The 12,948-nt window shown below is 33.9% G+C and overlaps 5 protein-coding genes across 10 annotated transcripts in view; 3 read left to right on the top strand and 2 right to left on the bottom strand.

The window, feature by feature from the left end:
* Nucleotides 1–376: 376 nt before the first annotated feature.
* LOC108966816 lies at nt 377–4,682 on the top strand. Of its 4 annotated transcripts, none has more exons than XM_018929913.1 (6): nt 377–530; nt 891–1,148; nt 2,283–2,518; nt 2,717–3,981; nt 4,191–4,337; nt 4,399–4,682. In XM_018929913.1, the coding sequence occupies exons 2-6, from the start codon at nt 974–976 to the stop codon at nt 4,478–4,480; spliced, it is 1,905 nt and encodes a 634-aa protein (XP_018785458.1). In that variant the 5' UTR covers nt 377–530; nt 891–973; the 3' UTR covers nt 4,481–4,682. The 4 variants fall into 4 exon arrangements, with proteins under 4 accessions (XP_018785458.1, XP_018785449.1, XP_018785472.1 ...); XM_018929904.1 differs by having other exon boundaries at nt 2,280–2,518; XM_018929927.1 differs by lacking the exon at nt 891–1,148.
* Nucleotides 4,683–4,794: 112 nt separating this feature from the next.
* LOC108966840 lies at nt 4,795–5,373 on the bottom strand. The gene has a single exon (XM_018929939.1). The coding sequence runs from the start codon at nt 5,305–5,307 to the stop codon at nt 4,963–4,965; it is 345 nt and encodes a 114-aa protein (XP_018785484.1). The 5' UTR covers nt 5,308–5,373; the 3' UTR covers nt 4,795–4,962.
* Nucleotides 5,374–5,690: 317 nt separating this feature from the next.
* On the top strand, nt 5,691–10,336 carry LOC108966785 (nuclear hormone receptor HR96). Of its 3 annotated transcripts, XM_018929864.1 has the most exons (7): nt 5,691–5,867; nt 5,953–5,984; nt 6,043–6,751; nt 6,820–8,027; nt 8,888–9,097; nt 9,226–9,435; nt 9,505–10,336. In XM_018929864.1, the coding sequence occupies exons 3-7, from the start codon at nt 6,064–6,066 to the stop codon at nt 9,703–9,705; spliced, it is 2,517 nt and encodes an 838-aa protein (XP_018785409.1). In that variant the 5' UTR covers nt 5,691–5,867; nt 5,953–5,984; nt 6,043–6,063; the 3' UTR covers nt 9,706–10,336. The 3 variants fall into 3 exon arrangements, with proteins under 3 accessions (XP_018785409.1, XP_018785393.1, XP_018785402.1); XM_018929848.1 differs by having other exon boundaries at nt 5,691–5,980; XM_018929857.1 differs by having other exon boundaries at nt 5,691–5,984.
* Nucleotide 10,337: 1 nt separating this feature from the next.
* LOC108966803 (WD repeat-containing protein 91) lies at nt 10,338–11,604 on the bottom strand. Its single transcript, XM_018929877.1, has 3 exons — nt 11,281–11,604; nt 11,088–11,228; nt 10,338–11,026 (listed from the first exon to the last, which is right to left on the bottom strand). Exons 1-3 carry the CDS (start codon nt 11,522–11,524, stop codon nt 10,455–10,457), a joined length of 957 nt encoding a protein of 318 aa, XP_018785422.1. The 5' UTR covers nt 11,525–11,604; the 3' UTR covers nt 10,338–10,454.
* Nucleotides 11,605–12,047: 443 nt separating this feature from the next.
* The window catches only part of LOC108966890 (telomerase-binding protein EST1A), a 5,223-nt gene continuing 4,322 nt past the window's right edge, over nt 12,048–12,948 (top strand). The window contains exons 1-2 of the mRNA XM_018930032.1: nt 12,048–12,294; nt 12,372–12,877. Coding sequence (XP_018785577.1) covers nt 12,048–12,294; nt 12,372–12,877 — 753 coding nt within the window. The remainder of the gene's footprint in view (nt 12,295–12,371; nt 12,878–12,948) is intronic.

Raw genomic sequence — 12,948 nt, 5'->3', positions numbered from 1 at the left:
TTGAACAGATGTAAGCTCTCAAAATTGGAAACTCTGATAATTCTTGCGAATATTTCTTAAAAACGAGTTTGTTCATGTTTTTATTTTTATAAAGCTATATATACGAAGTATAAAAATATTACGAGTGCGCCGAACTCAATTTGCATATTAAGCTGAGTGCAAGCCATTAGTTAGCATTAGCATGAATACATCTTATACTCAAAAGAAGTTACTTATATATATACATATGTATATAAATATGTACATGTGTATATGTTGCATATACTTATATGTAAATATGTATGGATATAAAGTAATGTTTATATGCAATAGGAATGTCCATGTGCTCGCCGGCTTAACCGTTCGTCCGTGTGTTCCCGCTAGTCGGTGCAGTCGCCGACATGGAATTTGAAAGAAACAAGTTTTTCCTCCTCATTCGCAAATAGTTTGCAGTATTTGGATCGTTGACTGGACATTCGAGTTCATCAAATGATCAAATGTTGATCAGCGCACAAGGAGTATAGTACGCTGTAGTGTTAATACGGCATTTGGTAAGCATGATACATTTGATAATTGTGAAAGTGAATGTTTATGTACAGAAATTATGAAATAAAATAGTGTACAATTAAACCAGTAGATAAAAAATAATTATTACCAATAAAAAAAAAGAATACAGTTCTAAGTTTTAAATATGCTGATTATAATTTAATTTTATTAAAAGTTTTGTGATAGAACTAATGAAATTGTGAAGGGAAAATGTATTTGAGCGCCAGCTATCGGAAAATAGCTAGCCAATATTTAAAGTATATGCAGAGAACGTATATTTAAATAATAAATTAATATTGTTTATACATTTTTATGTAATTTTCAATTTCAACAATTATGAATGTTCCTCTTTCATAAAATTTTAGTTAATTTTGTCAGTTAAACAAACTTTGCCCTTTTAAACACTGAAATTGGGGAAAAGAAACAGCCGTCAAAGAAACGCCTGAAAATGAAAAGTACTGCCATTCTCAAATTGCACGTCAACGCATCTGCATCATCCAACAAGGAAAAGCCACCTCCATTGGAAGAGTTTTACAAGCAATTGCCAGAGGACCAAGGATTTGTAACTCCCGAGAAGTATCCGGAAAACTCTGTAGAATCATCCACTAAGCCAGAGTTAGGAGGTAAACTCATTTTTACTACTTCTAGATATAGGTTAATATGTGGAAATGGTAAAAGTCTTCTAAAAAATGGGTGAAGGGAATGCTGATGCAATAACCTTGAAGATTTCACTAAATATATATTAAGTATACATACACGCACGAAAAATTCCCGAGTTGGATACCAGGAAATTGACTGACTGATTGAGTAAAGGGGGTAGTACCTTTATTATATGTATGTATATATGTTTTAAGCTTAAACTGGATGAGTAAGTGGATTCAGATAAATCAAGAGAAAGTAATTTGCACATGAGGCTTAACCTCAATTGATAAGTGTAAAATTATTTTTTGTTTGTGGAGCTAGATGTGAAAAGCTTAGCTATGCAAATATATTGAAACTTATGTATGTATGCCAGTTAAATTCTTTACAAATATATAATTATACATTTGTGTGATTTATTGTTAAATGGCAAAACTTACAAGCATTCATGTGTAAACAACGATCAAACATAACTCTAGTCATTATTAATAAGTATAAAGATATCGTGACCACACCCGATTATTACGGCTAACATATATATCACACTTATTTAGATGTACTCCAATTACTTAATTGACACGTACCAATGTACAAAGAAATTGGATACATGCTTGTATGTAAATACGTACCATGTGTGAAGTAATTTTAAATTTAATAACAAAAGCACGGTTGAGTCTCATAAATTATTTTAGAAAAATTTAGTTCCAAGTAACCAGCAAGTTATTACACAGCTACTTTTCAAGCGATCGTAATATTGTGCGAAATCTAAGGCGTTCACCGTTAAATTCATGTCGTAAGCTTAATTTTAAAAATTTTTCATAAAAAAAGTGGTTTTGGATTATGGGTTTTGTTTATCATTGCTTGGAGGTTTTTAATTATAATTTATTTTTGCTATTTGTATACTTATTCATCAAACATTCTATATCAGGTGAATGATTTTAAAAATCATATTTTTCAGTGAAAACCTTAAGTAGATTTTTGTGATGAAATTTTCCAAAAATAACAAAGGTATTTGGAAATCATCTGTTACTAACAATAGAACGCATCTTATCTGTGAAAACTTTATTTTCGTTAAATATTTGAAAATTACACATTTTCCCATTTCTTATCGTTAGCAGAAACCAATCCTAATCCCGAGCAAACAAAAGTAGATAGTGCTGCTGCTACAAACAAAGAAAACGGAACAATGGTGGCGGAACAAAACGGTTTGAATGATGGCGCCGACGAACAAATGTTGAGTGGTGCTGAAGACAACGAAAAATTGGCCGATAAGCGCGAAGAAGTAAAGTTTATCAAAGGAGGTGACCACCAAAATGGTGATGCGAAAATTGACATTGGTGCTGTTAATGGAAAGGTATTGTAAAATAAATCATACACATATTTTTTGAGATTAACGAAACTTTAATAATTCTATCATACAAAACTATTTGCGTACAATTATTTAATTGCTACGCAGGATAAAGAATTGGTAAGCTCTATAACATGCTTTCACATTCTTTGTGCCCACAAATTAGCCAATACCAAATTTAAGTATATTTTTGATTAATTTCAGGCTTTCACCGGCATGTCTAAAGAAGAACTGATGAAATACGCCAATGATCCATTTTGGGTACGTTTACGTTGGATTTTCTTCTTAGGTTTTTGGGCCATTTGGGCCGGCATGTTGATCTGTGCCATATTTATAATTGTTGAGGCGCCAAAGTGTGCCGCACCTGAACCACTACCATGGTACAAACGTGGCCTTCTCGCGAAATTCAATGCACTCGAAGCAGTAGCTAGCGATATCGACACGGCAAACGTCGTTGGAGCTTCCGCTGTCATATATGAGTTGCCACCTGCACTAACTTATTCGGTACATGATCCTGCTGTTGAACAAAAAATTAAGGCTATTGTTGATAGTTATAAAAATGCGGATATCAATGTTATATTGGATCTAACCCCAAATTATGTACCAAGTAATTCTACTTTGTTTACTGAAGCCAAAAGTGACAAATCAAAGCGTTCAGCTTTCATATGGAAAGAGGGTGCGCAAAATATCAGCAATTGGCGTTCACTTCAAAATACGTCAGCTTGGGATGAAGTTGAAGCGGGCAACTATGTACTCTCCCAATTCGGTGCCGGTCTATATGATTTGAAAATGAATGACGTCAACGTTAAGAATCAATTCGAAGATGTTTTAAAACATTTGTTGTCTTTGGGCATTAAAGGATTCCGTTTAAAGAAGTCGAAATTCTTTTTACTCTCTGACAAGACACCTGATGAGGTTGTTTCTTCGGATGGCAATTTCGGGCATACTGACTATGGATTTTGGACACATACTCATAGCACTTTCCAAGAAGGTCTGGGCGATTTGTTGTATGAGTACAAAATGTTCGTAAAGAACATTTCTGCAGATGCTTTCTTATCAGTGGCAGATGATATTTTACGTCCAGAAGTTTATCATACTAAGAATGGCGAATGGGGTGTGGATTTACCGATATATGGTCCACTTGTGCACACTTTGAATACAGGTTCAAATGTTGCAAAACTTCGAAGTGAATTCGAAGATATTAGAAATGCTGTAGGCAATGACACATGGTTACAGTGGAATTTTGCTGAACAATCACCAGCTGCTAATCTGAGAAGCGATCCTTCGGCAATCGCATTATTTGTGTCGTTATTGCCAGGAGTACCAGTTGTGGCAATGACCAACACATCACTTTTCACAGACTTGAATCCAGAAGTTTTTGCTGAAATAAAGCAATTGCGATTGTCGCCATCGTACATGCATGGGGAATATAATGTTTTCCCATCAGAAGGCCTCTTTGCTTATTCCAGGTAATTTATATATATTATAAAAAATACTTGAAGTAACTTACTAAACTTATATGTAATATTCGATTTATTTACTAACATGCACACTTTATAGGCAAAGGTGAGCAAATTATGAAACTAAAAATTTTTTAATTCAAAATTGTATCTAACCAAATGGAATGTAATGAATGAAAAAGTATTCTTTTAACTCAAACTTTTCCTTTATTTTATAGAATAAAATCTGGTAATCCTGGTTACTTCGTAGCTTTCAATCCATCAAATACTACTGTAAAGGGCGAATTTGTCTACCCGTCATTGCCGGACAAAATGACGGTGTATGCCCTTAGTGAGAACTATAATATTTCGGGCATTATAGTGAAGTAAGCATTCACCCTGGTTTTGTTAAACTAATCAATCTAATATTGTCTTATTTTTTTTCAGATCTAAAGTTGAAACAAACTCTGTAGAGGTGCCTCCTGAAGCTACCATAATACTCACTTACGTACCTGTTACGTCAGGCTAAATTTATAATGGATGCAAAATCCTTGTATTCACACATTGAAATGAATGTGACAATATTTTAAAAAATATAAAATTATATGTGTATTAATATTGCTGAAAGTTAATCACGTTATGCATAAAGTAAAAAGTTATTGCTTTACATAAATGTAAAGTTATTTCAAATTTGGAAAACAATATAAATATTAAAGGCATTGCAAAAAGCATTCCGTTGTTGTTTTATTGCATAGAAACTTTTATTATTTCATAACATGTAAAAAATCTAATATACACTAAAGTGGTCGGACTGAGCTTGGATGTAAAAAGATATGGTATTCATTGCTGAATTCAAATATGCAACTTTATTTTACTACTTTTGTACAGATTATCGTTTTTTTACTCTTTCATACTCGATATATACATAAATGTGAGATACACAATATAGAAATTATACAAAAAAAAATTTTATGACGCTCTAATTAATGTTTCTTTATTTGGTTTATAATTTCAACTACTTCCTTTTAACAAAACTTCGTCAATTTTATCTTTTTGTTCCTGAATAGCATTCTTAAGCAACTGAGCTTCAGTTTCCAGCTCTATTTTTGCAGATTCTAACTTAAGTTGATAATTCCGAATTTCACGATTAAGCGTTACCAAGTCTTTGTGATCAGCGACAGCTTTTTCGAAGCGATTCCACCAATCCTGGTGCTGCGCATCATTACTGGGCGATTGTCCTTTTAAAGTCTCGGCACTCAAATCTACATGAAAGGTTTCCATATCTTTCAAAATTTGTTCAACTGTTGGCGGAGAAGGTTGAGGTGGAAATTTCGAATTTTTAGATTTCTTTAACATTTTTTTAAACGTAAACAAAAGTTTAGTTTCGTATTTCAATCAAAGATTTTTGGATAGCTATAATGACAGTTGTCAGCTGTGTGCACATTTATCGATGTATACTCTTTATCGTTATTTTGAAATAGAATTTAATTATTTAACGTTAATATATTCAAATTTAATGCAAATAAGACTTTTTAATCGTAAACTTGAAACTCTTTGGGGATAGTTATAATAATGTTATTTTTTAACTGTTATATTTAATAATATAAAAATAAATAAAATTATTTACTTGTTACATTTTTTGTATGGCAACTCTCATTATTCATCATCGGTCGAAATATCGTTTGACATTTGATAATTGTGCCCAGAGAACGTATAAATGTACGTTCTCTGTTGTGCCTTATTGGCTGATATAGTTGTTAAAAAGATATTGGAAATCTATTGCAGCATATTCAGAAGGCGCTTTAAGGGTATTTACATTTCATTATGACGTTGGGAAACATAAAAATGTTAACTATCAGCAACTACATGAATCAGTAAGGTTAAATCTTGCAGCGCCTTAATATAATAACAAGGAGGTAAAAAGTGGACAAAGTCACTAACGAAATTAATTAACGCGCCGAGCAGAATTACAATTTATCGACATTAATTATTAAATTGCAGAGTTGCTGTGATAACGTATTATATGTTAGTAGGTAAGCGCAATATAAAATTAGTTGTTTATTTCTATTTAAAAATCTTTTCCAAAATTAGTGTATTAAGGATTCCGTGGAAATGTCACCGCCAAAAAGCTGTGCTGTTTGTGGTGACAAGGCATTAGGATACAATTTTAATGCTGTTACGTGTGAAAGTTGTAAGGCTTTCTTTCGCAGAAATGCCTTGGCAAAGAAACAGTTTACCTGTCCCTTTAGTCAAAATTGTGAGATTACTGTGGTTACTCGACGATTTTGTCAGAGATGTCGTCTGAAAAAGTGCTTAGACATTGGTATGAAAAGTGAAAATATCATGTCTGAGGAAGACAAGCTTATAAAAAGACGTAAAATAGAAAACAACCGCGCTAAACGCCGACTCAATGATAATAAAGCTGGATCTATAGCGGACAGTACTGCTTTTGATATGGTTTCGCACGATTCGCAAAGTTCTTTTGACAGTGGCAAAGGCACAGGCAGTAATAATAGTGCATCAGCGGCATTGGGTAATCAGTCATCACCGTTGAGTTCTAATGTGCCAATACGGTCTCCAATACGATCGCCAATGTTAGCAGAATCAGACGGTGAGGCAAAGCCTGAGCTAATGACCAGTGAAGAAATAGTTGAATTTATTGTTGGTGATCCCGATCGAGCATCGCAGATGATAAGCAAATTAATGCGTACAAAAGACGAAGCGCTTGCCATTGTGGAGAAAATTCTCACTTCTCAGAAAGACGCATTGCGGCTCGTTTCACATTTGATTGCATTCCCCGGTAAGATATCATGATATTTACTAATTATTTTTCTATTTGAATAATGACTTATTTCTTCTTTATATTAGGTGACGCATTAAAAATCATTAGTAAAATTATGAATTCACCATTTGATGCACTAACGGTGTTTACGAAATTTATGAGTTCGCCTACCGATGCATTAGAAATTATTTCAAAGATTGTTAGTTCACCACAAGATGTTGTGCAATTCATACGGAATCTTATGGAGTGCCCAGAAGATGCGCTCGATATAATGAATAAATTTATGAATACACCTGCTGAAGCTTTGCGCATAATCAATAAAATATTCAATACGTTGAATCCACCAACACGCAGCGATGAATTGCATAAATTACTGTTGGATGCAACAAAGGAAAATAAGGATAAATCATTCCAAACAACACCAGAAGCGTCTACAGAACCAGAAAGCAGTGAAAACGGAAATTATTTGCTGCATTCAATGCTCAATAATAGTCCAATTATGACGCAAGATTTTGTAAATGGTGTGTCCCCGAGTAATCAACACTCAGTGTCGGTTACTAACTCTGATTTAATGGATGAATCGCCCATAAATATACAAGGCATGTCAATAAGAACAGACACACCGGATCACACAATAGCACCCATTCAATCGCAGACCTTACAGCTGGGGTCTTCAGCCGAGCTACCTTCAGTGACAGCTTGCTTGGAAAACTCAGCTCAAGGTATTTCAATTACGCCCACAGATTGCTCTATTGAGAATCACGCTTTACATTGCAACTCACCAACAAGCATACAATCCAACATTGAACTGCCAAGTACCTCAGCTGGACTTTTAAACCCAAATTCGCCTACAGACTTAACGTCGGATGCGACATACTTTAATAGTGAGCACTTCGATATAAAAACGTTCATACAAAATTCATTTCCTGACAATGCAAGTGTGGGTGATAGCTTAAATTCATTGGAGTCTGTGCTTTCCGAGGTGATAAGAATAGAGTTTCAGGCGTTTAACAATTTACCGCCAGAACCTCGTGTAAAACAAGAACAATTTCAATATCAAACACATAATATGACAGTGCAAAACCCTGTACAACAACAACAATGTGGTTATAATGGTGGCAATACACAGTTACAACAGCCAATTATTGGCCCGCCAATGAATGCAATAATGAGTCGGGATCTCAATGAAGCTGAGCACACGAAATTGCGGGAGTTGAAAATGGCCAGCGAAGCACTATATTATCCAATGGACAACGATCTATCTTTACTTATGATGGGTGACGATAGAGTTAAAGTGAGTAAAACATAAAAGAAATCTATTTATGTAATTTGTTTTTGTTTTTATTTATTTTTTTTCTTGCTTAAGTACGCATATCTTATCAGTTAAAATGTGCCCAAAAAAACGCACGAAATTGAACACCTGTTATACTAAACTCACACTAGACCAAAATTCATTGTGCGAATTCTGCTTAATGTTGTATGAGTCAAATGTTTTGTTTGTTATAGCGTGTGTATAGCGAATATTGTCCATTGATGTGTATAAGAGTCCATGTGAAGCCCTTGTACAAAAAAAAAAAACGTTGTGTGTTTATCCACCACTCTTCTTTATACATTTAGGGGTTTATTTGTCTGCGATAATGAGTAAGTCAAATTTTGTACATACATATGTAAGCATTTCCGATTCTGTAATTAGCTATTGCTAGCACTAAATTATAAATGCTCCATAAATATTCGAACGTGGTTTATTGTATCAATTACTATTATCAATACTTATCAGAAAAAATTGCTAGGCGTGCAGAAAAATATAAAATCCGACATAATATCCCACAATGCATGTTTGTTTCCCCCGTTAAATATGTATTGTAATATTGATTGGGGAAATGCGTCAGTTTTGATTAATATAAATACCATGGCATTTTTTATTAGCATAAAATAATGATTTTCCCTTAATAAGTATTACTAATATTAAAATGGAATATTGCCCACGGTGCATTAGTACAAACAAACTTTTAGGGCAAAACAATAATATATATTTTGTTGATTTAAAAGCGTTTGATAAGAAATCTTGCCTTATTTACATACTAATGACTATTTGTGGGCAAATTTTTGAACCATTGTATGACTAATAATAATATAAATGTATTGAAATTATAGCCAGAGGAAACGCATCAGGATCCGAAACTTTTACAGGTGATTAATTTAACGGCAGTCGCCATAAAACGCCTAATAAAAATGGCTAAAAAGATAAGTGTGTTCCGCGATATGTGTCAGGAGGATCAAGTGGCATTACTAAAGGGTGGCTGCACCGAAATGATGATCATGCGTTCCGTTCTAACATATGACAACAACCGCAATACATGGAAGGTAAGCATTGTTATACATACATCACTGATTAACACATTAAAATGAAAAAATAGCAATTTCATAATTTTATATTATAAATTTTATTATATATATATTATAACATAGTTTTTATCATTGCATACATTCAGTTGCCACACGTTTCTAATATGGCGCATGTACGCGCGGAGATTTTGAAGCAGGCAAAGGGCAATATTTACGAGGAAATTTTGAAATTTGTGGGTACATTCGATGAGAAGTGGCGCATGGATGAAAATATAATTTTGATCATGTGCGCAATTGTACTTTTTACACCGACGCGTGCGCGGGTAATACATGCTGATGTCATTCGCTTGGAGCAGGTGCGTACACATACACACAAAATACAAAAGATTGCTAAATTAATGTATATATTATTAAATCTCCTCTAGAACTCTTATTATTATCTTCTGCGAAGATATCTGGAGAGCGTCTATCCTGGCTGCGAGGCAAAGTCAGCTTTTATTAAGTTAATACAGAAAATTTCGGATGTTGAACGTCTGAATCAATTTGTGATTGGTGTTTATTTAAATGTGAATCCCTCACAAGTAGAACCGCTATTAAGGGAAATATTTGATTTAAAAAATCATTAGATGATTATTAGTGCCGCGCTAACTAAACGCTTGCTTACACTATATATATATATATAGAATATATATAGATAAATAATGTTGGAACTACTATATATACTCATATAGTAGCATTGCTTTGTAATTATTTGTTGTGTTTTTGTTTTATTTTATGCGCCAGTAATATATTTAGGAGCAAAGTAGATAGTTTTTATTTCTGCAGGGCATTATTGACCACTGCACATTTAGAAGCTCAGCTATTTTAAAATAAATAAGGAAACGGTGGAACATTTTTATAATAATATGAATTGTTGAATGTAACGCGAAAACAACTATATTAATACACTGCATTGTATAACACATAGAAATGTCTCGTCAACTCGGGTGCATGTGATAAATGTACAACACTAACTAGTTATTACAAACTTAAAGTTATGCTATTTTTAATATTATACACAGATTAATCGGAATGTTGAATCCAAATGCGTATATACTATATAGACACAAACAATTTTAAATTGAGCAACTATAACACATCACCTATTCACTGTTAGATGCAACACAAGTTGGTGGTTTAAAATGTGCAATTTATATATAGATTCAATCTAAAACATGTTTTAATAAAAAAAAGAGTCTATTTTGTGTAACAATGGAATATTTGTGTCTTTATTTCTATCGAATGCTTGTGAACTATCGATAATGAATATTTATGTAGTACTTTACGCATTAAGACTATAATTAAAGTATTTCTTATTTCTCTATGTAAAATATCTTCAAATCCAATTACGCCCCACACTACCAGAACGGCGTTTGTTGGCCTTGTCAGTAGTTCCGCTACTGCTACCGTCTTTACGACCGCCTGTATCTGGCGAACCACCCGATCCAATATTACGTATTAACAAACGCAATCCACGTGCCTGTGCGTCACTCGCTTGCGCCACATTATTTACTTCGGACGAGATTACCGAAAAATCGTCCACTACATGCCCGGGTGGACTAACATCAAATGGCAAAATATCGCTAAGACTTTGCTGCGGTCTATATGATGTACGACGACGCGCGCCACCAGAATCACTACCCGCAGTATTAAGATTTTGTGTACTACTTGATGTCGACAACTGTTGTTGCACTTGTTGTAATCGAGTTTTCAGCAAAGCATTCTCTTCTTGAAGACGTCTTATGTGGGCGGCCTCATACTCAGCACGCACGAATGTTGGTTGTGGTAGACATTGATATATTGTTGTAAGAAAGTTACGCAAGGATAACTGTAATGTATCTTGCCATTGTTTCGAAAAGTACAAAGCAAAAGTCGGTGATTCCTCAGCGTTTTTACAAAATGGGAAGTCTGAAACAAATTTTTCATTTAGATTATTTTGTGCTAAATTTATTGGTTATAGTTTTCATACAAAACCAATCCTTCCACTCGCTTTGCTGTTGCAGTTCTGCTGCGAGTTTTGAAAAAAATTCAGTAACTTTGTCCATACGATTGTTTGAATAAGCAGTCACCAGGTAAAGCTTCAACAGACTATTTTCCAATTTTTTCACAGCTAATGGTAAGTACTTTAAATGGGAGCCAGTGAAAGTCGAATCAAAACTTACCTGTGGCATAAGTGTGCTCCAGTTTGCTAAAGAGATTACTATCTAAGTGAGTCCAAAGTGAACGTAATGCAGTCAAATCATGGTTTTGTATACACTGATTAAAACCCTCCAACAACTTTTCAGAACGGAAACTTTGATCTTTTTCAGTTCTTTGCTCTTGGTCAAGTGCTTTTAATGTGGAGGAAAAACCACGAAATATCAAATACTCCTTCAAAAGATTGTCGATAAATGTTATTTGTGCCATGTTTCCAAAATTTTCACAATCTCTTTAATTTGTTTGGAAAATGGAGAAAGATAAGATGATGTAAACAGCTGTATAAATGCTATTAAAATAAAATGAAAAACTTCAAAACAATACCAGAGTTGCTATTATATGGCTGGGCAGGAGAATTTAATTTTATGTTTAATAGTCAACATATAAAAGTTTTTTAACGTTTACATATATGCATAGTAAAACATCAAAAACATATTAAATTACTTGTAAACAAGCAATGAAAGCAGAATGATTCATTTAAATTGATAAAGAGACAGTGAATGTCCATTGAATTTTCGGTTATCGATAGTGTTGTGAATAGGGAAGTTTTGTAATGACATCGCCATCGTAATCATTTGACATTTTATTATGTGTGCATATACCTTTTGCCAATTGCAAATTTTGTATGAACGCGTGGAATTGTTGCGAGAAAAATTCGATTTTTCGTATCTTTATTGCGCGCAAATTAAACCTAAATAAATGCAGTGGTTGGTGGAAAGTTTGAAATTAAAATATGAATCAAAAGGGAGCGCGAGAACAAAATGATATATCGATAATAAGGAATCTGCCAAAGCGACTGCAACAGAGAATCGTTGAAGATGTTAGCGATAACTCATTGGTAACAGTTGATGAAACAACAAGGCAAAGTTCCAGCGGTCAACCTTCGACGTCCAAGGGAGGCACAAAAAAAGATGATAACGATAAGATGTCTAGGCGTTTTCTGCAAAAGCAGACTAGGCCAAATAATGCCATCCAGCAAGGTGAGCTTAGCATTCAAAATAGGCATACTGAAATTATTTTATATAAATTTTAACGATACAATTGTTTTTCTGTCAAGGAAACGGCGCCATAGACGCTACGAGCATTAATTTTTTCTTGCAAAAAAGCCCGTCCTGTACCAGGACACTAAACAAAAACAATTTCAAAAGAGAAACTGTGCCCGTTTTGGAATCCAGCGGGAAAGAAGTTGCTAGCAAAGCAACTCATATCAAAGATGTCACTCCATCTACAAACTCAAATGTTGGCAACAGTTCAATACCAGGAATACTGCGTTTCAATGATGCCAAACATATAAAGCTTATTGCTGCAGAAAAAAATATAAACGGTAGTGAAAAAAATGTTGGCCGAGAAAACGGTAGGAGAACAACAACGCGTATTCATCAAATCAGTGAACAGTTCACGAAAGCCGATAACATTTTAACAAAATCACCCGCACGTCAGTTGCAACGACAACTGAATCAACCAGCTTGGTTCGAAATGCTTATTGGCGCACAATATGTTGAACATTTACCAAAACTTTACGAAAAGTTTACATCGATATTGCAGCAAAATATGGTCATTGAGGTAAATTGATTGCATAATGCAAGCTATGTTAAATTAAAACATCTATTTTTTATTGAATTTTTATATATTTT

This window comes from Bactrocera latifrons, unplaced genomic scaffold (genome assembly GCF_001853355.1).
Source record: "Bactrocera latifrons isolate USDA-ARS-PBARC rearing strain unplaced genomic scaffold, ASM185335v1 scaffold_10, whole genome shotgun sequence".
Taxonomy (NCBI): domain Eukaryota; kingdom Metazoa; phylum Arthropoda; class Insecta; order Diptera; family Tephritidae; genus Bactrocera; species Bactrocera latifrons.
Note: the sequence above shows the minus strand (reverse complement) of the source record. Positions and strands in the feature narration are given on the sequence as shown.